Source organism: Python bivittatus, unplaced genomic scaffold, assembly GCF_059951505.1.
Source record: "Python bivittatus isolate LINGU-HERP-01145 unplaced genomic scaffold, Pbiv_v1 ctg000590_np1212, whole genome shotgun sequence".
NCBI lineage: Eukaryota > Metazoa > Chordata > Lepidosauria > Squamata > Pythonidae > Python > Python bivittatus.
Window position 1 is genome coordinate 26,343,741 of NW_028277086.1, and position 26,401 is coordinate 26,370,141.

The following is a 26,401-nucleotide window of genomic DNA, read 5'->3' on the forward strand; positions in this document are numbered from 1 at the left end:
TCTGAATAGTAGTGGTATGTAATGATTAGTTATTAATAACTATTCATCATTTATCAATAACTACTAAATGCAGCTAATTAATAATAACTAAGTGCAAAATAAAATAATAGCTTTCCTGAATTTCGAATTGGGAAGATAGTGATGAGCACAGTGGGATAGCAGATGTCATAAATCCAGGAAGGTCTTTCTTGATAGGATTGTGTTTCTCTGTCTTTAAAAACCCTAGAGCTGTTTCATTTATTAACTTTTCTGTGAAAACTGAAACCATAACATCTAGTGTTAACAAACCAATTTCAGAAAATAAGTTGGAAAACTGCAGTTTCCAGCTGAATGTTGCTTCTGGCTGTACTGTCTCATATTTTGTTTTTGTAGTAGTAGTAGTAGTAGTAGTAGTAGTAGTAGGTGTTAGAATGTGGACTGTATCTTTGACTGAATACTTTGATTACATGTGGTTTGGTGGAATGAAATCATCCAACACAAGAAGCTTTGGTGTGTCTCTATAGTAAGCTTTTGGCATCACAAAGACAGTGTTAAAGGAGCAACTGGTCATGGATTTCATTTTCTGTCAGCAAATGTGTTAGTGTATTAAATGACCATTTAGTAGATGGTGCACCACTAGAACAGCAAACATTTATGAATGTGAAGAGCATAGTATCGATTTGCAGTGGTGTGAGAATTAATAGTAGGGGCATTCTCCTGCTTTGGAACTGAGCCATGACACAAAGGCAAAACCCAGGAATGGTCAGAAGGTGCAAAAGCAAAAAGACAGAAATTGTCAGAAGGCCTTTTAGAATTGATGGATCATAAAGATTGCACATTTGCATATGTTACAAGTAGTCCCCAGTTAAGAATGCCCAGTTTAAGGATGACCCATAGTTAAGAACAGAGCCTATTGTAGCAAAATTCAAGTTAAATACACAGTGATTCGAGTTAAATACACAATGGGTTCGAGTTAATTACACAATACTACTTATACAGTATTATACAATAATACTGTTCCAGCTTGCATACAAATTTGACTTAAGGACAGACCTTGGGAACAGAACTCATTCTTAAACTAGGGACTACCTGTATTAAGAAGTTATATAGAATGAATACATAGAATAAGCATTAGAGCTGTGACAAGTCACTTAAGTGAAAAATTTGGACATTGACTGAAACCAGTATATTACAAAGGCTTCCATATTAATTCAGTATAAATTTAGGTTAGAAATGTATGCTTAATTATTTGCACAAGTATTCAGTGATCTTAATGGCAAATAAATAAATAAATTTATAGGCCAACAGACTCCATCCCAGTGATGAGCAGCCCAAAATACAAGATAATTAAAAATAGAACAATACATACATCATATAAAACAAATGTCTGGATAACAAATGCCAATACTATATCCCACAAGGAATCCACCAACCATTCTAATCTAAGGCCAGGGGGAAGACCCAGGTTTCAAGGGCTCATTTAAATAGAGTCATGGTGGAGGCCACATGAATCTCTGAGGGGACATCATTTCAGAGGACAGGCAGTGCAACAGAGAAGGCCCACTTCCTAGATCTCATCAAGTGACACTGTCTAATTAGTGGGATTAAAAGGATGATGACTCTGCCCAATCATATAAGATGGGCAGAAATTATGGAAGACAGATGGTCCTTCAAATAACCAGGTCTTGTGCCATGAAGAGCTTTATAGGTGATAACAAGCACATTGAATTCTAACTCCAAGTGAAACTGAGCGACTTTAGCCTTCAAATGCCCAAATATTCCTCATAGCAGCTGTAAAGATGGTCCTGTTGCTTGTCCCTCTTCAGCAAGGAATCAGTTATTTTAAAAAGGGCTACTGGGCAGCTATCTGCAGATACCACAAGAGTAGAAAAATAGCTACATTTAATCATGCTCATTGCCACAATAGAACCCCTAATATTGGCTCCTATTTGTATTCGGTTGGCTTCACTCTTTGTCTTTCTTCGATGATGCTTTAGGTGTCTCCTCTGGTATTTCATCTTCCTAAGTTGCTCAGAAAATCAAGGAGCACCTCGAGATCAATGCACAGTGAGTGACAGGTCACATAGGAGCAATCTGATCCCAGGCCCTTGCCACAAGCCCATTCCTTTGACCAAGGCCTCAGTCAAACCATCCATTAGTTCCTCAAGAAAATCCCATGCTCTTCCTGAAGCACTGCAGGATTCATTAGTTACCTGGATCAGACTAACCTAATATGTCCCACTCTCTGCTTAGAGTGGGGCAGCAGCACTGGCACACCAAAAGGTGATCAGTGAGAGATCTGAACATGGCAAAGGACTGATGGTAATATCCTCCACTTTTTAATGCCACATAAGTGAATATGTACTGGCCTTTTCTAATCTTATTTCTTCCAGATGTGTTGGGACAACAAGATTTTTAGCCAGATTAGTCATGCTACCTGGGAGTTCTAGTCACCACACCCAACACAACACATTTGGATATCTTTAATCTTGAAGATGATATACATAGCAAAAGTTTTAGGACAGAAGCTTGCTTATTTGTTTCTTTGTTTATTTAACTAAATTATATATAGAAATCTTTCATTACCAAATACTCTTACATGGGAGAATGTAGAATATATAATCTCTGTGTATGAGAGAAAGAGGAGAGAAAAAAGAGAGGGCAAGAGTATAAAATAAAGGCATGAATCTGATGCAATATCCAGATGGTCATGTGCAAATACTTATTTTGGAACTGAATCTTTCCTCAGCAATGTATTGAAGGGCTAATTTCATAAATCAGCTGAAGCTATAGTTGCAATTTTTTTTTTTTTTTACCAGCAAGGACTGTGGATGTGGGCAGGGTTTGTTACATTTTCTGAGAACAGTTGAAAAAGCAAGTGAAGGGGTGGAGGCGCAGATGGTTGCAGACTCTACTGCTAAGAAGTGTGGATGTCTTTGAAGATTAACTGTTGTTGCGGGGGATTGAATTGCCTTCTGAATTAATCCTTTTTCTAATATCTAAACAGGGTTGTTGTTTCTTTACTTTCTGTGTCCAGTTAGCTCTTCTCCTTGTCTCATCTTCAGCCAATTTATTTATCCTACACACACACACACACACACACACACACACACCGTACACACAGTTATACACATATATTCAGTGGTATCCCCTTCATGGATCACTGCCTTGTTGTGGCAAAGGGGCTTGCGTAACTCAGTGAAGCCATGAGCTATACCGTGCAGGGGCACCCAAGACGGACAGGTCATGACAGAGAGTTCTGACAAAATGTGGTCCACTGGAGAAGGAAATGGCAACCCACTCCAGTATCCTTGCCAAGAAAACCCCATGGACAATGTTAAAAGGCTAAAAGATGTGATGCCGGAAGATGAGCCCCTCAGGTCGGAAGGTGTCCAATATGCTACTGGGGAAGAGCAGAGGGCAATTCCAAGTAGCTCCAGAAAGAGTGAAGCGGCTGGGCCAAAGCCGAAAGGACGTTCAGCTGTGGATATATCTGGAAGCGAAAAGAAGGTCCGATGCTGTAAAGAACAATATTGTATAGGTACCTGGAACGTAAGATCTATGAACCAAGGCAAGCTGGATGTAGTCAAACATGAGATGACAAGATTGAACATCGACATCTTGGGAATCAGCGAATTGAAATGGACGGGAATGGGTGAATTTAATTCAGGTGACCATTGTATCTATTACTGTGGGCAAGAAACCCTTAGAAGAAATGGAGTTGCACTCATAGTCAATAAGAGAGTGGGAAAGGCAGTAATGGGGTACAACCCCAAAAACGACAGAATGATCTCAGTGCGTATCCAAGGCAAACCATTCAATATCACAGTAATCCAAGTCTATGCCCCAACTACTGATGCCAAAGAAGCTGAAGTTGACCGCTTCTATGAAGACCTACAACACCTTCTAGAACTAGCACCAAAAAAAGATATCCTTTTCCTCATAGGGGATTGGAATGCTAAAGTAGGAAGTCAAGGAGTAATCGGAATAACAGGCAAGTTTGGCCTTGGAGTACAAAATGAAGCAGGGCAAAGGCTAATACAGTTCTGTCAAGAGAACAAGCTAGTCATAGCAAACACTCTTTTCCAACAACACAAGAGACGACTCTACACATGGACGCCACCAGACGGTCAATACCAAAACCAGATTGATTATATACTTTGCAGCCAAAGATGGAGAAGCTCTATACAGACAGCAAAAACAAGACCAGGAGCTGACTGTGGCTCAGATCATGAGCTTCTTACCGCAAAATTTAGGCTTAAATAGAAGAATGTAGGGAAAACCACTAGACCACTCAGGTATGACTTAGATCATATTCCTTGTGAGTACACAGTGAAGGTGATGAATAGATTTAGAGGATTAGATCTGGTAGACAGAGTGCCTGAACAACTATGGACGGAGGTCCGTAACATTGTACAGGAGGCAGCAACTAAAACCATCCCAAAGAAAAAGAAATGCAAGAAGACAAAATGGCTGTCTGATGAGGCTTTACAAATAGCTGTGGAAAGAAGGAATGCGAAAAGCAAGGGTGAAAGGGAAAGATATAAGCAATTGAATGCAGATTTCCAGAAAATAGCAAGGAGAGATAAGAAGGCCTTTTTAAATGAACAATGCAAAGAAATCGAGGAAAACAATAGAATGGGGAAGACTAGAGATCTCTACAAGAAAATTGGAGATATCAAAGGAACGTTTAGTGCAAAGATGGGCATGATAAAGGACAAAAAAGGCAGGGACCTAACAGAAGCAGAAGAGATTAAGAAGAGGTGGCAAGAATACACAGAAGAACTATACAAGAAAGATCTTAATGTCCCTGATGTCCACGCTGGTGTGGTCACTGACCTTGAGCCAGACATCCTAGAGAGTGAAGTCAAGTGGGCCTTAGGAAGCATTGCTAACAACAAGGCTAGTGGAGATGACAGTATTCCAGCTGAGTTATTTAAAATACTAAAAGATGATGCTGTTAAAGTGCTACACTCAATATGCCAGCAAGTTTGGAAAACGCAACAGTGGCCACGGGATTGGAAAAGGTCAGTTTATGTTCCGATTCCAAAGAAGGGCAATGCCAAAGAATGCTCAAACTATTGCACAATTGCACTCATTTCACATGCTAGCAAGGTTATGCTCAAAATCCTACAAGCTAGGCTTCAGCAATACATGAACCGAGAACTACTGGATGTAAAAACTGGGTTTCGAAGAGGCAAAGGAACTAGAGACCAAATCGCCAACATTCGCTGATTATGGAGAAAGCATGAGAGTTCCAGAAAAATATCTACTTCTGTTTCATTGACTGTGCAAAAGCCTTTGATTGTGTGGATCACAACAAACTGTGGAAAAATCTTAAAGAGATGGGGGTACCAGACCACCTTACCTGTCTCCTGAGAAATCTGTATGTGGGCCAAGAAGCAACAGTTAGAACCAGTCATGGAACAACCAATTGGTTCAAAATAGGGAAAGGAGTACGACAAGGCTGTATACTGTCACCCTGCTTATTTAACCTATATGCAGAGTACATCATGAGAAATGCCAGGCTGGAAGAATCACAAGCCAGAATTAAGATTGCAGGGAGAAACATCAACAACCTCAGATATGCAGATGATACCACCCTAATGGCAGAAAGTGAAGAAGAACTAAAGAGCCTTTTGATGAGGGTGAAAGAGGAGAGTGCGAAAGCTGGCTTGAAACTCAACATTAAAAAAACTAAGATCATGGCATCTGGCCCATCAATTCCTGGCAAATAGAAGGGGTAGAAATGGAAGCAGTAACAGACTTCATTTATTTGGGCTCCAAGATCACCGCAGACGGAGACTGCAGCCATGAAATTAAAAGACGCTTGCTCCTTGGGAGGAAAGCTATGGCAAGCCTAGATAGCATATTAAAAAGCAGAGACGTCAAGTTGCCGACAAAGATCCGCATAGTCAAAGCTATGTTTTTTCCGGTAGTAATGTATGGCTGTGAGAGCTGGACAATAAAGAAGGCTGAGCGCCGAAGAATTGATGCCTTTGAACTGTGGTGCTGGAGAAGACTCTTAAGAGTCCCCTGGACTGCTAGGAGGTCAAACCAGTCAATCTTAAAGGAAATCAACGCTGATTGCTCATTGGAAGGACTGATAATGAAGCTCAAGCTCAGATACTTTGGTCACCTAATGCGAAGAGAGGACTCTTTGGAAAAGACTCTGATGATGGGAAAGATTGAAGGCAAAAGGAGAAGAGGACGGCAGAGGATGAGATGGTTAGATAGCATCACTGAAGCAATGAGCATGAAACTGAGCAAACTCAGGGAGGCAGTGAAGGACAGGAAGGCCTGGCGCAATATTGTTCATGGGGTCACGAAGAGTCGGACACGACTTAACGACTAAACAACAACAACAACAATTCAGTGGTATGTACTTTATGCAGCTAATTTGTTAATTAATTTAATCCTGTTAAGTTGCAATTAATCTCTCTCTCTTTTTGGTGTGTGGCATATGGCAGGATTATATGTGTACATATATGCAGGTGTGCCAGATACACACATTTTGGTCGGAAGGGAATCTCTAGGACGTGATAAACTTAGGTTAACAAGATAGTGAAGCTGAGAATTACTTTCAGCCTTTTGAGATAGATCAGGTCAGGAAACAGATTCCATAAGAAATAGTAGAACTTTGTGGATATAGGCTATAATAACAGAATCTTGAAAGCGTGACAGCATTTTTCCTTCTCTCCCTTCTATAGCAAAGAGAGTCAATCTTTAGTTTCCTTCCCACACTTTCTTGTTTTCCCAGGCTAAGCTCCTGTTTACTAATGGGCGCTTAGTAAAGTGGTTCATTTTCTCTAAGGTTATCTCTGCACTCCTCTACAACTGCACAAGATTTCTGTCTAAGTCTGTATTTTTTTCAATCTACCATTGTTATTGTGGGGGCGGGATTCTCCTAAATTCAGAGTCAGTTTCCTTCTGGTAATATGTTTGGAAGCAAAGTGAAATGATCCACTTAGTCCAGTTCAGTTCAGTTCAGTTCAGTTCAGTTCAGTTCAAAGTTTATTTCAGTCAAAGGCCAGCATAGAACAAAACGACTAACTGTTTAAAAGTAAAAGAGGAAGGCTGGATATAAAACACAAGTTAAAAACACAGAACACAATACTATTATTACTATTATTACCAATATAATCTGTGTCTCTGAAGCTAAGAAACAGATGTTATTTATCTAAAACTAAAACATGAAACTAAAATTCTAAGACAGAAATAGGCAAAAAAATAAAATCTGTCTATATTCAGTGTTATTCACGGCTAGCCACAATTGTATAGGTAGTCCTCATTTACCAACTGCAGTTGGAACTGGCAACTCTGTTGCTAAATGAAAAATCATGTGACCCTGCCTGACTTACGATGGCAGTTCATAAGTTCCAGCTGCTGTCATTAAGCAAATCACCACAGGTCATTAAGCACAACATCATATGACCGTGACTTGTGACTTCCTGCTGGCTTCCCTGTTGCTTGTTGGAAGCCATCTGTGAAGGTTGCAAATGGTGATCATGTGGCCATGGGATGCTGTGATTGTCGTAAACGCACACCATTTGCCAAGTGCCCGAATCATGATCACGTGACCATGGGGATGCTGCGACAGCTGAACCTTTGAGTACCAGTGATAAGTCCCCTTAGTCAGCATCATTGTAACTTTGAATAGTCACTGAACAAATGGTTAGTAAGCGAGGACTACCTGTACTACGTTAAGGAATGTAGTCAACTTGAATCTTGCCTTGCTGGCAGCATAACAGAGTTAGCCAACGTCTAGGGAGGTAGAGTCCCTTTGATCCAGAAGAAGAGTTTGTATATAGAAGGTATCAGAATGATTTGGGTATTTGACCAGATAAGGGGAAATAAAACAGATTATAATATCTGTATAAAAAACAGCAGTATTGTACGATATGGAGAGTAGATTCTATAGCACCTGATCCACTTAGATGGCACTCTATGGAGGCCTGCTGAGATTGGTTTGAGGCTGTGGCTGTCCTTTTCTCCTGCATTTTCCTGATGAATTTCCAAACTCACCACTATTTGGGGTAGAACATAGAACATAAATTCTCTCTCTCTCTTTCTTTCTTTTTATCTCTCAAAATTCCAAAGATTATATTAGCTGGGGTGGGGATTTTATTAGGAAGAAGGTCCAGTGTGAAAGAGTTGCTTCATTATTTAACAATATCATTATTTATAATTATAAATTATTGCACAGCCTAGAAATCTGTACCTTATTGTTCAGAATACAACTCCTACCAAGGAAGCTTATAACCAACAATAATGAAAATGAAAAGAAAAGAATGAATATTTTTAATAGTCATTACAATACCAATTTCCAGGATTGTTCTTATAAAGCAGTTAATGGAATAGCCTGAGGATGGGTAAAAAAGGAACCATCCATCTGAGAAGGCTTTGTCCTTTTTTCTTCAGGGCCCCTTCCAACAGGGCTATTTCTGATAATGGCCCCAAGGACAGGAGGAAAAAAGTTAACTCTCCACCCCCATTGTTACATTTCCAATATGTGTTCTCCACTGTCACATCTACCCTTAAAAATCTTTTAAAATCAAAACATTCTGTTAGTAGATGTGTGCATTAAGCCTTATTTGACCTCAGTTCTTATATATATCAATGTCAGAATGGTTTATTATCTCGTGGGTATTATGAAAACTAGTGATACCAATAGAAGAGAATATAGGTACCCAGGGTTGAACTGTGGAGTCTTTGAGGTTCTCTGAGCTTGGTTGTTTTCTTGGAGACGTTTCATTACCCTTGTAATCTCCTCATCTTATAGCAGAAATGAATATCTAAAACTGTTCAGGGCACCCCTCCTGTTTATATCCTAACTTCACTTTGAAAAGCCCAAGGAGATGTACCCGCTACGCCCTATCCCACCCTATTTTAATCTTCTTACCATGTTGATGAGATTGATTAGAATGAGCGGGAGAGAGTCTGACCCAAGATCACTCAGTTAATGTTTGAATGAGGATTTAGTGATACATCATCCATTTTTTAGTTACTGATTGAAAAGTTGAAACCCAAGGTGACATGCCACATATACTGATAATGCAAGGAAAAAATTCATAGAGGTTATCTTAGCTGGCCTCTTCATTGAAGGCATGTTGTAAATAGTCCTGGCCTTAATTTTCATTAAGAAAGGTGAAAATAAGGTATTATTAAGCATTAAACAGCTCTATATTTTGGCCCTTAATATTTAAAGTCAAAGAGAAGAACATTAAGTATAACTACTTATTTTGCCAAGCTTCTAAAGTAGATATTGTTGCAATATTGCTCCTTTGGGGAAAAAAAAAGTAAGAAAAACCAAGTCTTTGAAGGATTAGCGCGAAGCCTGAAGCACCACTTTTATATTGATGTATATGCAGTACCTTGAATAGAAAATTAGAGGCTCTGGGGGTTATGTTGCTAAATGATTTGAACATATATTTTATCGGTAGTGATTAGAAGTTAACAAGTAAAAAATAAAGAAAAAAAATTGGGTTCAGATTCTTTTGTTTAATGGGATGCACCAATTCTGTGATTTTCTGCTACACTTAAAGTCTATATCTAGAAAGGGTAGATGTCAGAAAAATAGATTAGGTAGCTTTAAACAGGCAATGAGTAGGTTAAAGGTTTTTACAAAAAAACGGAACTGTCAGCATGTACAGTAGAGCCCCAAATTATGCATAGGGAACTGTCTGGTTCTTATTCTTTGCCTCCTAACTATATTCTTCTATATGTGAAGGCAGCTGAAGAAACTTTTGCCTGTGAACTGGACAACTCCACATGAAATATGCAGATTTACTCAGGTAGCTCAGAACATAATCTGCAGGAATATCTTGCCTGCAACACCCACAAATGGCAACCTCACGCTGCCATTTCTTTTTATTTATTTCATGGCTGAAATATTTCAGTGTTTTTACCTGAAAACTCATGAGATAATTGAACAAATGTGCCATAATCTCATAAGGCTTGGGGAAGAATGCCAACGTTTCATAAGACTTTGAGGCAAGAGGATTGCCATCCCAAGAATTTTGACAATTTTCTGAGATTTCAGTCATTTTTTAAAAACATGTTTTATTATTTCTTAGTGTCTTGCCATCATACAGTTGTATAATAGCACCTGAAAAGGTTGCTACTGTCTGATGAAAAAGTAGGGTAGAACAATCCTGTTTTACTTTCAACTGTGTCAAGTACCTCTTTTTCTTTTCCTTGACAAAAATACATGAAGAAATACAAATTTGAATGCTTGGGGATGGGCACCAGTTTGTGCTAATCAAGCAACAGTTCTCAATTTTAAAGGCCTGTCTGAACATTATAGCTGTTGTCTCCTTGACTTTAGTCAAAGAGAAATAAAAGAGGCAGAATTGGAAGAAAAATAGAGAGAACAGGAATAGAATTAGTTCTTTATTATAGTCAATGACCAGAATTCTGAAAGTTAACAAAATAAATAATTTCTCTTCCAAGTTAAATAAAATGTAAACACAAATATTAACTAGATCATCAAGGTCTATTGGGTTTCACAAACAGTATAACAAAACATTGCCATGTTCAAGGAAATGAAATTGTGTTGGTCTGACAGCAGTAACTGTACATAAAAGAAATCAGAATTGTCTGGGTACTTCACCAAATAGGGAGTGAGGAAACAGGCTTTTACATGGGACAATATTACAGAACATGAGCTAGAGATTCAATGGTTCCTTCTCCACAAGGGCGTTGATAAACTGTAGCAGTATTGTCATTGCATAATCCTCCAGAGCAAATAGCTGTGTGATTTAAGGATGTAGCTTTGTTGTAATCTCTATAGTCAGACCTCTGCATGGTCTGCCTTGCCCTGAGCCAGGCACTGCTGACAGCGAAAGGAACTTCTATCCACCTAGAAGTAAATTGTCAGCTGACTAGGTTTAGAAGAATAGGATAATCACTGTTCTTTTAACGGAGGGTTTTTCCTGTTGAAGCACCTTATTTGTGATATTTCTTGCTCCTAATATGTGAAACATCTTATTCCACTTTCTTAGATGGGCTCCTTCTTAACTGGTGTTTCACCAGCACTCAGAAAATTCTCTCTTTCAGTTACTTTTTAAAATTGCTACTAATTCAGTTATTAAACACTGTTTATTGGCCAATTCTCTTATATTTTTGCCTTGTTCAATAGGTAGTTACTATATTAATTATATAGATTATTGTTATTTATATCTATTTGCTGGATGCTGTCATCTGCTTTGAAAATCATCTTAAGGAAACCAGGAAGGAAAAAAGTTAATAGAAATTGTTAGTTAAAAGTTCCATTGGGGTTTGCAGAACCCCAAGCAAAAATAAAGAGGAGAGAGGAAAACATATAGATCAAAAAAATACGGAGATCTTGATGCTAACTTTCTCCATTTCTTTGACTGAGTCCCTAGTAGTAGCTATACCTGTAAATATTTAGAAGAACAGAGCCAATAATTTTAAAATTGGCCATAAGTTCATTTTTCTTTTTATTATAAATATAAAGGTTGCATGACTGCTAGTAGAAGTGGCTTTCTTATGCAAAAATGAGTTGTGTTTTACAGCTAGCTAAAGCTCCAATCTTTCAATCCTAGCATTTTCAACTAAAAGAATCAGGGTTGGGTTAATGAAAAAAGCTTCCGCGTGAAAACATGGGGCATAGTACCAGTCAGAGTAAATGTTACAGTAGATAAAGAAATAGCCCATCCATATATACTGTACATTTCTGAAGATTTTCATTCATGGCAATTGGGTTCAGTTACAAGATGTAAAAGCTTCATGCATAGATTTCATATAAATGAAAATATATTTATTTATTTGTTTATTAAATTTGTCCCCGCCCATCTCCCCCCAATGGGGGACTCTGGATGGCTCACAACTCAATAAAAACAATAAATAAATATACAATTAAAAGCCTATATACACGATTACAAAAAATAAAAGAAAAAGTCCAGGAGGCTGATGGTTCAAGGCAGCAATGCCAGGCCTCTAAGGGGCTAGCCAACCCCACACTTGATGACTTCCCTTCTCACCCCAGGCCAGATGGCAGAACCAGGTCTTCAGATCCCTCTGAAAGGCCAGGAGTAAGGGGGCCAATCTCACCTCTGGGGGCAAGATATTCCAAAGGGCAGGGGCTACAGCAGAGAAGGCCTGCTTTCTGGACCCCGCTAGTTGGAGCTCTTTTGCCAAGGGGGTCCAGAGCATGCCCTCTCTGTGTGCGGGTGGGATGGGTTGAAGTCATAGGAAAGAGGCGGTCCCTCAGGTAACCTGGTCCCGTGCCATGTAGGGCTTTAAAGGTGATAACCAACACCTTGAATTGGACCCGGAAGCAAACCAGTACCCAATGCAGCTCATGGAGCAATGGTGTTATGTGGGTCCTTCTTTGGGCCTCAAAAATAGCTTACGCGGATGCATTCTGGACCAGCTGAAGCTTCCAGATACTCTTCAAGGGTAGCCCCATGTACAGCACATTGCTGTAGTCTATCTGGGAGATAACAAGGGCATAAGTAACCATTCAAAGGGCATCCTGATCCAGGAAAGGGCATAACTGGTGCACAACTCAAAGTTGTGCAAAGGCCCTCCTGGCCACAGCTGCCACCTGCTCTTTGAGCAGGAGCCGTGAGTCCAGGAGGACCCCCAGATTATGCACTGGGTCTGTCTGGAGCAGTGCTACCCCATCCAGCACCAAAGATGACAAAGTCCCGGATACAGAGGAGCCATTAACCCACAGCCACTCCGTCTTACCAGGGTTCAGCTGAAGCTTGAGGTTCCCCATCCAGACCCTTACAGCCTCCAGGCACCATGAGAGGGCGGTCATGGCATCACTTACCTCACCTGGGATGGAGATATATAATTGAGTATCATCAGCATACTGATGATACCTTATCCCATGATGGCGGATGATCTCACCCAGCGGTTTCACATAGACGTTGAAAAGGACAGGAGAGAGAACCGAACCCTGTGGCACCCCACAAAGGAGGGGCCGAGGATGGGACCACTCACTCCCTATCTCCACCGATTGGGATCAGCCCTGAAGAAAGGAGGTGAACCAGCACAAGACCGTGCCACCCACCCCCAATTCCCTGACTTGTCCCAACAGGATACCATGGTTGATGGTACTGAAAGCTGCTGAGAGACCAAGGAGAGCAAGGATGGTCACACTTCCACCATCCCGCCCCCACCAGAGATCATCTATAAGCGCGACCAATGCCGTTTCTATTCCATAACCAGGCCTGAAACCTGACTGAAAAGGGTCCAGATAATCCGTTTCCTCCAGAACCCTTTGGAGCTGTGATGCCACCACTTTCTCAACCACCCTCCCCCAAAAGGGGAGGTGGGAGACTGGACGGAATATATCTGGAAGTATTGTGAAAGCCTATTCATTTACAAACATTCTGTTGCACCTTGTTACCTTCATTTTTAGGGTGCCCCTTCAAAGCAGTTTGCAGATGCCTTAAAAATTCTCACCTGTTTCAATGTGCCAAGCAGAGTAATAAATGAACAGAATTCAACTGACAATTACGGAATCTTTGTTTTTTGAGTTAAAGATTAGAAGATGACTGAGGAAATTTCTGGTCTAACAGAGGTAGAAATAATCTAATGGAAGAAAATAGAAGGGCTTAAGAAATCAGGATTAATTGGATAGAACTTCAGGACTAAATAGACCTTCACAGTGGCAGGAGCGTTAGAACTAAAGATTTTTCTGGTCCCATAGAAACAGGAAAAACACGTAAAATTGCAGATTTGAACCATGTACTTTGTTGTTTTTAAAAGAGCTAACCCTTTTCTTTAAAAAACAAAGAAACAAATATTTAGAGATGACAAAAAGGCATTTGCCCTGAGAGACTTATTGTTACATCGTTTTTCTCTAGCAGCCTTTTGCCCTTCTTTGATTGATGATGTCTCAAAAATCTAGTCTGCAGAACTGTTTTAAGCATTTATTATTGTCTTTATGTGGAAATATCCTTTCTAATCGCCATTTTGAACAAGTATTCTTTTAACTTTTCCTTTCAGTAAGCTCCTTTGTCTCACAATTTGCCCTTAAATAAAATTTTAGGTGGCTGACATCTGTGCTGACTTTGAGAAATACGATTCAATGTGGTCTTCTTAGATATCTGTTTCTGTATGAGAGAATTTAATTTTTCCTTTTTTCCTTTTTCTTATCCTGGAAGTTAGGCAATTAATCCTAAAAATTGCTTTACTGTCCTTCCTTAAGTACTGTCGTATATCTTGCAACACAGAGTAGCTAAAGTAAGAAACGGTAGCTAGCAAACCAGAGAAATTTTAGAAGCTCTGTTTTAAGCAAATGCTATATTAGGACCAGTAAAAAGCTAATAAAAGTAGCGAAGTGTTCATTATTTTTTTCCTTTTAAAAAGTACTATTATGAAAACTGAGAATAATTAAATCTTTCAATAGATAGGCTGTGATAATCTAGACATAGTTTAGGGCAGGGATGCTCCACAGAGCTCCCAGTGCTGCATATGAACACTCAAAGCCTTTGATATAGCTTCCCAAATCCCTTTGTAAATTACAATTTTTAACATGACAGAATGGGGAAATCATTAAATATACGGGAAGCAATAATGCTATTTGCAACATCTAATTCATTTAATATTGTCCCCAAACCATTACATTCTCTGCCCTGGCCCTGCTATTTTGTGGTACATGGCCCTGATTGTGCCACCTAAAGGCAAAATGTGGCCCTCAACATGAAAAAAAAAGTTATAATTCAATGTTGAGAGCTATTTAAATAATAAAAAAGGGCCTAGGGAGATAAAACTAAGCAGGGTCAAGCTGAGTTTTCTATTTGAATAGGAGATTAATTCAATGGCTGGGAAGTGCCGAAACATTCCAGAAGGCAACAATGGGAAATCACTTGTCCACTGTTGTCAAGAAAATGTTAACTCCATACAGTTTTCAGGAGTTGCACTCAACCTGAAGGAGCCTTTATTTTGTATTGAATATACTAAAGAAAAGAGATACTCCTATTGGAGTCAATTAGTTAGCTTTTCTAACTCTTATTTATGTACAGTGGTACCTCAGTTCACGAACTTAATTCGTTCTGCGACTCTGGTTGCGACCCAAATTGGTTGCGACCCAAATCAAATTTCCCCATAAGGTTCAATGTAATTACGGTTAATCCATTCTGAACCATATGTTTTTTTTTTTTTAAACCCCCAAAATATGAAACAAAATACAGTACAAAGAGAGAACGCTAACCTTGCTTGACGCGACTTCTGGCGTGGAGGACAGGAAGGCGGGTGGGGAGGTGGTTATTGCTTGGAGGGAGAGTCTCCCTCCCTACAGGAAGCCATGACCACGTGTCACAGGAGGGAAAATGGCCGCGGATCCTGTTGGTCACCTGATCTGGCGTTCGCGAACGGAGGCAAAATTTTGTGAACGGAGCTGTTCGTGACCCAAATTGGTTGTGAACAGAAGCGTTCGTGACCCGAGGTACCACTGTATTTGTTTTTTATCCCATTTTATTTTGGTAACTCAAAGTGGCATATATGGTCCCATTTCCTATTTTCCCCATAGTAAGTAGCCCTGTGAGGGGCTCATGTGAAATATTGGGTTGGCTGCCGAGGAGATGGCTATCAGTCACAACATGGCCATTTAGTGGAAGACAAAGTGGTGAGGAGGTTTCCCAATCATACCCATCTTACTCCACTCTCCCCCCCCCCGCCCCAGACAAGTGCTCACACTTCCAAACAAAACTGTGCACAAAAGCCAATCAGCAATTTTATTTTCTAAGAATGTCTATGAAGCCTTTGGGGGGCTCTGAGACATCTTTGTAAATTAAGATGTTCATAGTGGCTTTGCAGTTTTCTGCTTAATTTGCTCTTGATAAAAAATGTTAAAAAATTAAATAGACAAAGCAGGGAATATGTTAGCAAGATGTCCATGGGTATTGTATTGCTGCTCCTGGCCTATAAGATTTACTATTTGTTCTGTCATTACTACATTTCTGATTCCACCACTGTGCCTTGTCAACCGCTCCGAATCATTGGCATGTGATGAGAGAAGGAGAATAATGCACAGTATGTTGTTTCAAGATGCAGTATGAGTTCCATAAAACGTAGCTGTTTGGGAGGGAATAACATTAGCACAGGAATGGATGCTCAGTGGCAGAGCAATATCTCACCTACAAAGGATACAGTTTAGCTCCAGTGTTAGGATGTCCCTGTGACAATACTACTCTGCTGTAATATTTCAAGCTCTTGAGCACCAGCATCAGAATTTTAATCATAATTCATCCCTGAACCTGACAGATCTATAATCTGAGAACAGCCAAGTAAAATACGGTAAGTCATTTAGTTGTGCTCCGTAGGGTTCTAATGTGATTGTTCTGTAGGCTTCAAGGTAAGGAAGAAAGCTATGTTACAGATAATGGTTAGCTCAACTATTGTATATTATTTGACAGCCAGGTCATTATTTCAAGAGAGAAACATAGCACAGCTGTGGGTATTTCCAAAATCAATATTAAAAAATCAGAAGATAGCTCCATGTGCCTTTCTTTGAGTTGCCCGAGGAATTTGTAGAATATATAATAATAAATGAATAATGCTCTAATATCTTTCCTTCTTCCACTGTGGATGCTTTGCCTCGCTCCTCTACATTCTGTAAATAAGTCAAATGCCACACTCAGTTGAGGTGTGCAAAGCACTGGACGTGCTTCATAAAGCAAGATGGAGCAAGCAAAGCTTCCCTCCTCAGAATGTTAATGTTGGTTTGACTCCTTTATGAAAGGTACTTTGCTCATATCAATATGCTTTGCACATCACACACCAATATACTTCTCAAATGCGCTCAGCAGCAAAGACTCCTGGGGAAAATGGAAGTATGTTTCTTGAAGGTGGATATCCCTGGAATCTTGGATATTAGGAAAACCTAATCCAGTCAGCCCAGATAAGGATTGAGAAGGATCTGCCTTACTTCTTTTTATTAAGAAGTATTAAAATTTTTATTAAAAATTAATAATTTTTTTATTAAAAAAATTCTTCCATGGCAAATAGATGAATGGGTTTCAAGGAAGACTTAGTTCTGTTTAGCCCATTCTCATGTATATACATCTAGAGGCGTATATATATATATTGTTCCTTTATTTATCTAGATATAATTCTTAGATCTTAGAAGATCCCAGTTATTGTATAACTGGCTCAACACAATGGTTTATAGAAACACAATAAACTTCAATTTAATATTATGATTTGGGTTTTATTTCTAGTAAGGTCATAACTCTTATTTGAAAAGACAATAAAAGAATTAATCATTAACTATCATACAGAAATACATTGCAGAGCACGCTTTATTTAAATATATTAATACATGCAAGAGATACTGATTTTCTGGTCCACATAATCCAACCCAATTATAAATGCCTCTCCAGTCTCCAGTTACCATGCTGACTGGGGATGGTTGTAGTGTAGTACATCTAAAGTGCACTAGGATAGTAAAGGATGTCCTAAAAACATCTATCACAGATAACTATTTGCATTTCTGTCATATGATAGAAAGTTTGTGATTTAAAAGTTACATAAAGATTTACCACTAGGAGTCCATAAGTCTCAACATGATAAGGACAATTCCATTTTTTACAAGTGTGAGCAGTTATTATAGCTACCAGTACTCTTCCCTTTTTCAATTTCCCTTCCCTTTATCAATCTGGTATCACTCAGTGCTGGGCACATCACCTTCATTCTCACCTTATTCCAGCATCTCTTACACCAAAGGATATTCAACATAAGACATGCCCCCAATATTACATTCACAACCTTGACCAAGTCAATTCAAGGATGCATGTGTTCGTGTTTTGCAGTGTAGGCCAATAGTTTGCTTGTAGGTCTTTCCTAGTAATGGGAAGGGGAAAAAATAGATGGCTATTTATAATAAAAATGTATAGCCAAAAAAAATTACTGTTCATCTATAAGTTTTCAAAAAATTGAAACAAATATATGAAAAATAATTTATGTTACTGTGACAACCTTATCTAGTTGACATAAGGGCCATTGTGTCACTGCTAAGATAACATAACATTAGTTGTTTTGGTAGTGGAAATTAAAAGATTAATATGTTCATTTTCTTTTAATCAATATACAAGTATCATTTATACATGTAACAGATGGTAGAAGTGTTAAAAAGGGAGAAGGGAGGGAGGGAAGGAAAGAGAAAAAGAAAAAGAAAAAGAAAAAGGGAGGGGAGGGAGAAAGAAAGAAAGAAAGAAAGAAAGAAAGAAAGAAAGAAAGAAAGAAAGAAAGAGAAAGAAAGAAAGATAGATTATATCAAGTATAGACTGTACAAGCAATTTCTAAATTTACAGGGGCAAAGTACGTGAAAATGTTCTGGCATGCATATTTTTAAATAATGCCAGTGCATCACATATTGTAAATAAAATTCTGCTTTATCAACACAGCAATGAATTAGATTGAGGCAGTTAAACATTACTTTTGGTCATTTGATCTATCTAGAACTGCACTGGAGACAGTTCAGTGAAAATGAATTTCAAGGTGATCTGTATCATTTATCAAATGCCTGTGTAATTCTTCATTTCATTTTCGTTGCTCTGGCATTTCTTTCTGGGTTGGAAGTTAGTTGTATACATAGAAATTGCCAGAGTTTCTATCATTCCATTGAATGTACTATTTATTATTAAAAATCAAGGACATTATTTTTCTAAAAGTATTTAAATTTATATTCTCTGCTGAGGTTCAGATGGAAATATGGTTTTCTACATCAGCAAGCCAGGGTTAAGATAAGAAATAACATTGCACATTTATCCACCTTTTTTTCTACAAAAAAAGGTCTTGTCCCAATGATTTGTTATAACTGTGATGCAGCGTTAATTATTTATATAGAAAATTTATATACCACTTACTTCTTAAGAAGCTGTGATCAGATTAGAAAGGTACAATAAAGCATCCATAAAAACATTAAAGAATAACACAAAAGAAAAGCACAACATTTTACAGAAACATTAAAAGGGATGGGTGAATAAATATGCTTTCACAGGCTAGCAAAATTGTATGAAGAGGCAGCTTATTTCAACTTCAGAATGAATTCCACAGTGTATTTCCATTTGCTTTGATCATCATGAACACAAATTACAATTGGCTCATAATCCGAGTCTGCAAGAAATTTATAATCATTCATTATCAGGGGTGTCTGTTTTGTGTTCGCCCAGATTAAGTGTGAAATCATAGACAAGAAAGGATAAATTAGGAAAATGGAAAGAGTGAAAGAAAACTCATAATAGCTTCACCTTTCTAACTTTGGATAGGAAATATTATGTTTGCACTGGATCTTTGTTAATTCTAAAATTTTTATAGTCCAAGACAAATCATTCAAGATTGTTGTCCAAAGGTGATACTAAATAATGTTTGTATCTCTTTAACGATTGTGATCATCACAGATGCCGCCATATGTCATCAGTGGTGCATTTGCTTATTTCTAGGATCAGTGGTTTTGGCGAGTCAGAAATAACAGGGTGATGGATGGATACCCCATGCAGATTACCTACTTCTGGAGGGGGCTGCCTCCAAGCATTGATGCAGTTTATGAAAACAGTGATGGAAACTTTGTTTTCTTTAAAGGTAAGAAGTGTAAAATAACACTCTCTTAAAAATTCTGCTAAGAGACCTATAAAACTGTTGTATTTTGTTTTAATTCTAAATGGTAGAAGGCAGGCTGTAAAGAATTACATAAATAATTTTTTCTTGACTGAAAATATTATTAACCAAATACATCAACATTCCCAGGAAATGCCTTTTTAGACCAAAAAACACACCTGTCTTTGAATGACAGCCAAAGTTGCTTCAGATTAAAAGGCTATAGCTTAGAATTGTCCTGTGCATACAGGTAGTCCTCGATTTACGACCACAATTGGGACTGGAAGTTCTGTTGTTAAGCGATGCAGTTAAGTGAGTTGCACCTGATTTTACGACCTTTTTTGCTGTGGTTATTAAGCAAATCACCACAGTCCTTAAGCAAATCTCATGGTTGTTAAGCAAATCCAGCTTCCTCCATTTGCTTGTCGGAAGCCCCCTGGGGAGGTTGCACATGGTGATCATGTGACCCCGGGATACTGCAACCATCATAAATACAAGCCAGTTGCCAAGTGCCCATATTTTGATCACTTGACCACGGGGACACTGCGATGGTTGGAAGTGCAAGGACCAGTCATAAGTCACTTTTTTCAGTACCGTTGTAACTTTGAACAGTCATTAAATGAATGGTCATAAGTCGAGGATTACCTGTAGTTTAAAGCAGCAATAAATAACTTAGGAGCTGAAAGAGGCTGAAGCAATGGTCCAAAGGAAGCAGGTTAAAGCTGGGTAAGCAAGATCTGTTTGTTAAACCAACGGTATATATAGAAGATCCAAAACCAAGCCAAGATTACAGGAAGAATATCTGGCTGCACTGGAGTGCTAAAAAGGGTTGCATGTAATCAGCCAGAGAACTATAAGTTTTGACAGCAAAGAGCTGGGAGCTACAGACTTAAATGCCAAAATTAAGGTGTTTCCCTAAAAGCCCAGATGTTGTGAGATTTCCTAATTCTGTAAGACCTCTGTCTTAGATGCTTACTCCATCTTGTTCTTATATCTTTAATCTTAGATATCTCATCTGGAGAAGGGCAGGAAGAAACCTGTTGCTTTACTGTAGGATGGCTCAGCCCAACTTCATCCTTGTGGTTAACTCTGAACCTACTGGTTTGTCCAGGCACCGCCCACACTGTTGCTTTACCTTCTCCCTAACTGATAATTCTTCTGGGATAAGCATGACAGGACTAATTCCCAGACATATCTTCAGTTTGTTCTGGGAACTTGTTAGAAAAGTTTTCAAGTTGTAATGCAAGGGTCAGTATCTTTTGCAGGTAGAGGGCATTATGATGTATGGCCCATGGTTACTCTTCCCTCTGTTAGACATTGCTTGGTTCCTGGTATTCAGTGTTATAGTGTACTTGCTGATTTTTAAACCTTTCTTTTCTTTTCTTTTCTTTTCTTTTCTTTTCTTTTCTTTTCTTTTCTTTTCTTTTCTTTTTTTTTTTTTTGGTACTTTTGGATCAGTCTTGACTCCTGGAGAGGACCTGGATAGGTCCCTGCAGTTTTATTGGCAAGATTTCAGAAGTGGTTTGCCATTGCCTTCTTTCTATGACTGAGAGAAAGTGACTGGCCCAAGGTTACCCAGGTGGGATTAGAACTCACCGTCTCCCAGTTTCTACCCTGATGCCTTAACCACTACACCAAACTCGCTCTCATGGTTTTTATACATAGGCTTTGATAATAGTTGAGAGTTCTTTTCATCATTTTTTTTTTCTGAATGAGAATCCTATTAAATTTTGGGGAGTCAATCCATCATCCATATTTTCCAAGCTTCAAAGATGATTACTGTAGTAATATCTATATGACCCAACAATACCGTTATTCTATATGATGGCCCAGATGACCCTTTAAAAAAAACACTAAAAACACAAATATTGCAAGATTTTAGTAAACTCACTGAGTATACTAAATATATTCAGTATTCATGAGAATACTGAAATCTCCTTTGAACATTCTCTTTCACAAGGTGTCACACAATTTTGGCATTCTGGTTCAAAATTAAATACAGGATTGCTGAAATCCATGACATTTGATGATCCTATAAAATATTGTTCATTTAAAAAATAAAATGTTGGAGTATAATAGCTATTTGGAATATAACAGTAAAAATTTCATTTGACCACCATGGAAGTTTTTTAACCAACTCTTCCCCACATACACACTGTATGTTTGAGTTGTTTGGACCAAAGGCCTGTATATATGAAGAAAGAAAATTAAGCTCCCCCTTATCCAGATACAATATTCTTAATCCAAATTGAATTGCCTTGTATTTATACAGAAAGGTATTTTTTCTATTGGGTACTTTACCTTTGCCAGTATCTTATGCCACTCTTCTCTACTGCCTTTTGGATACAGCTGAGGATACTGATTTTGGCCTAGAAAAACCTAAAATCTTCATATTATTCTTAGTCTCAATTTTGAATGACGCATTTGAAAGACATGTAGGGTATATATTTGGTAAACAGGAAATAAGTAAAATTCAATTTTCCATATTTCTGATAAAATGCTGCATGCAGCAGAAGTCAACATTTTAAATTAGAACAGTGAAATCTTGCAAGTTAGGGAAAGTTCAGAAGATTTCAGCTATCTTACTCCCAAGATTTCACATGTTCTCACAGGAATGTTGACATTTTGTAAGGTCGTAGACATTAAAAAAGTTTTTTTTAAGGGGTTTTGCAACTACACTTGTCCTAAGGATACATTTCTAATCTCTGTTAAAATCCTTAGACTTTATTGATTTATGAAATCTGTACCCTACCTATTTCTACAGACTCTGAGCAGTGATAGTAATGGCAACCTCTAGACTGGACTGTTTTAAGATGCTTTATATCATGGATCTGATTTCCAAGGTTCAGAAATTAGTTAGTTCTACCTGTAATAGCTAGATTATACCTATGATTACATTGCACAATTTCCAAGATTGTTTTAATGGACAAAATTATGACTCCTCACAGCCACTTGATGAACTTTCCCCCTCCCATCTGAATGAACCCAACAAATGTCAGTTATTTTTCCAAAGTTTAGGAGAAGAGGAAAGGTGCCTACAGATGGGAAGCAGGGATCATGTGCCACCTTATCACCCTGCTATCTCATCTGCTATTTCCATTTCTAATCAGAATTAGTTATTTTGAGCAATAGTTACTTGTCTTGCTGATCATGTAATCTGTGTTACATACTGATTTATTTGACATTACAGATTCAGGTGGGAAATGAAGTATTAGCAATGTTCCTGTTTTCATGCAAATATCCTTCATAATTAAAAATTGCACAAAGATCAAAAATATGGCATGTGCAATGAAGTTTTTTGTATTTCTCCCCCCACCTCAGTTTTGCACCAGTCATCAGCTGTTGCTTAAAATTAAAACTTTAAATATGCATCTAATTTGAGCTTAATGTGAAAATTATACATCATACTGAATAAATACTAGTTTATCATTACAACCTGTTCACTGGGAATGAAAACCCATGCAGAATATTACTTATAAAGTGTTTGTTAAATAAGGTGCATTTATACAGGCACAATAAGGGATTAGATGAAAACTCTCAACTTTAACTGTTATAATGAGTGACTCATTGTAGCTTAAAGGCTTGTTAAGACAGCAAGATGGTACTGGAGTCTCTTGAAAATTGTAATTCTTCTGGCTACCTTTGAATTTTTCCTCATCCCCTAACTTGAAGGATTCTAACCCCAGGAATGTCTTCAAATAGTAATTAGTGCAGCTTTGAGGCAATTCTTTTTATTCTATTTGCTCCCCCATCTTTCAGTCATAGAATATTTGCATTTGGGGCATACAGCATAACTCTTGATGTTCCAGTCATCATTTTTTTCCACATTTCATACCTCTCTAATTTTTTTTTCTGGAATTATACCTGTTTACTCACCCCACCTTCTTCCTTGGATGTTTTATTTTACTTTTTTCCCCCATGCCCTATTTCCCCCATGAAACAGCTTTCCATTTCTACTTTTTCTCAAACAATCCTTGGTATCACCTCACTTTTCTGAGGTAAGTTGCAGTTACTCCAGTTATACTGAATGCCTGGAACATTTATGTCAATTTCCTTGTATGCTACCAGCTCTTTGTGAGAGAAGAAAGTTTACAGGAGGCTGTGGGTGTAGAGAGCAACAAAGATGATCTTGACAGAAATATCAGGAATGATTACCTAGGCAAAAGAGGCTGAAACATTTCTTAAGTCCAGAACAACAAGATAGCATTTGGAAGTGACTCAGACAGTCACCTCTCTAATTCACTGAACTATAAGAAGGAGGAGGTACAGCACAATCAGACTTGGAAAATTCTGCTATTATAGCCAGTCTTAACAAAAGTAGTTTTAACTTTCATGTGGAGTTGATTTCTGGTGTGATCTACCCAGTGGACTGACTGTGTAATGGTGGGGTCTGATTTTGGTTATACTTTTTGGAATTAGTGGAATTAGTCAGCAATTGCATGGGCTGGTTGAGATCTTGCCTGGTAGCCAGAATGTATTTGTAGGAAGTATAACCATCAGAGTAGATGTAAAACACCCCCCTCCCCAAATATCACATTTGGAAGGGGAAAAAAACCCATAAAATGAACAATAGTAGTGTCATTCTAAACAAATAATAGAACAGATGTATTTTTTTCTTTTCTTGAAGTGTATTTATAGTACCAAACTGGTTCCTTTCCTTTCCTTTCCTTTCCTTTCCTTTCCTTTCCTTTCCTTTCCTTTCCTTTCCTTTCCTTTCCTTTCCTTTCCTTTCCTTTCCCTTCCCTTCCTTTCCTTTCCTTTCCTTTCCTTTCCTTTCCTTTCAGTATATTTATAATATTCCTGGCTGATACTTCCAAATCTTTCCCTGCATTCACCTATGACTGAAAAATATCTGCATATCATATGTCTTTGACAGGGATATACAAAATGTTTTAACCTCAGAAAAGCAGTTTTGCGCATACTTATCTCAATATGAAACACAACATTTTGTTTACAGTTATGCTTTGCACTGCTTTGTTCTGACCTTGGAACAAAACATAGTCACTGATGATTGTCATTCCTAGTATTCCAGTCATAGAAGACAATATCAAAATGGGCTCGCAATGAATGGAGGTAAAGAACTCTATTCCATATATACAGTATATATATATATCCACATTTTGCTTGGCATTATCTCATGTCAGATGGCAATCTGCCAGCCTAGCATTTGGATCAAAATCTTCTCTCAGGTATGATCTTTACAATGTATGCAGAAATAATCAGATTCCCTCAACCTCTTCCTGTTTGCTAGATAAAAGGAATTTGGGTCCTTCTGGGAAAAGAAAAAAGCAGAACTCCAAGAGAAAAAGAGCAAGATGCTGTGGGCTAAGGTTGGTGGGAGGACAGGGTAGAACTCAAATCCTCCCCCAATCTCTAATTAAGGTTGGAATTTTCAGGAAGAATTTTCCAGGTTACAAATTGGCAAAGAGGAAATATTTATTCCAATGTTCATTTATTCTAGTGGTTTTCAAGTGGTCCATTTGGCCCAGGGGACCATTTCAGGGGGACCACGGTCTTTACATGATACAGTTTAAGTTAATAGAGATGGTAAAGCACCTTTTTTCCAGCTAACAGTAATCATGAGGGGACAGTGAGTACAAAAAGGTTCAGAACACCTGCTTTTGGGGGGGGAAGAGAAGCTAAAACTTGTGCTAAGTTTAATTGCTATTTCAGTGTATTTAAGTCTAATTTATTTCATCTGGTGATTATTGTCCCTATACAAGCTCAGTCTTTGTGTATTTTTATGAAACTTGAAACCTATTTATAACAGGGCTGCCTGCAACATCTTGCTCAGAGCCATATCTTTCTATGTGTTTTTGTATTAGGGATTCTTCTAAGATGCTGTTTTGATTTGATCATCCCTTTTTTTTTTTCCTCCATCACCAATTATTTTGCATGTAACTATTTAAAGGTAAAAAGGGATTTTTACATTTCCTTTTTAAAAATAAAATCTGATTCTTTTTATCTCTTATGAGATTGATTTGTCTCCAGACAAAGGAGAAGGAGGAGTTGAATTCCTTGGCCACAGGCCTCAGTGCTGCAGGAATAGGAGATGGTGCTATATCATTTATTTCATTTTTTTTCTTTCTCACTTTTCTTTTAATTTGCCAAAAATCCAACAACAACAATATAGGCTATGTGCTAAGGTGCTCCCTAAAAAATAGGTGGTGCAGTAAAAACTGTCAAGCTGCATACCAAGGCAAGAGACAGAACTATGGTGTGTAGCTCCAGAGGAGTTTTGTGAGAGGAGGGTCAAGACTCTAATCTTTTATGCTGTGGGCTTAGCCTTGCTACTTCAGGGCAGTTTCGGAATTCCTAGTCCAAAACAAAACATGTGTGTTCTGAGCGTTTTAATCAGAACAAAGATTCAAGCTGTTTTGAGTTTGTTCTGACAGAACATGCTTAGCTCAGAATATACCAGTGTTTCAAGTGGAATTGTTTCGTTCCAAGCTGAAAACAAAACACATTTCCTATTGGATGTATTCCCCTAGTTCATTCCATGTATAATTGGTTTGGCTTGGCATTCTCTGGGGAGCACTTGGAGAACTTTCAAGGCAGTTTAGCAGTAGATGTGATCTTCTGTTTTCAGACTTTTCAGTAAATCAGGATGCTTTGAGCTCCAGATGTTTAGCTTTTTGGAAATGTCTTTGCTATTTTGAGGGTTTATTCCAATCTTTTGTTCAAGAGGATGTCCTACAGTAGTAGGAGTAATATATGTATTACTATAGTAATAAGTAAGGAGTAATACATGTATTACTATAGTAATAAGAGACTTAGGAGATTGGCATTTTTGGGAGAAAGGCCAGACACCTGGCCAAGTACTACTTTCTATGTATTTGTCTCT

The 26,401-nt window shown here is 38.2% G+C and overlaps 1 protein-coding gene across 1 annotated transcript in view; it reads left to right on the forward strand.

The window, feature by feature from the left end:
- The window catches only part of MMP16 (matrix metallopeptidase 16), a 173,669-nt gene that overhangs the window by 121,585 nt on the left and 25,683 nt on the right, over positions 1–26,401 (forward strand). The window contains exon 7 of the mRNA XM_088149148.1: positions 19,404–19,542. Within this exon, the coding sequence (XP_088005274.1) occupies positions 19,404–19,542 (139 nt within the window). The remainder of the gene's footprint in view (positions 1–19,403; positions 19,543–26,401) is intronic.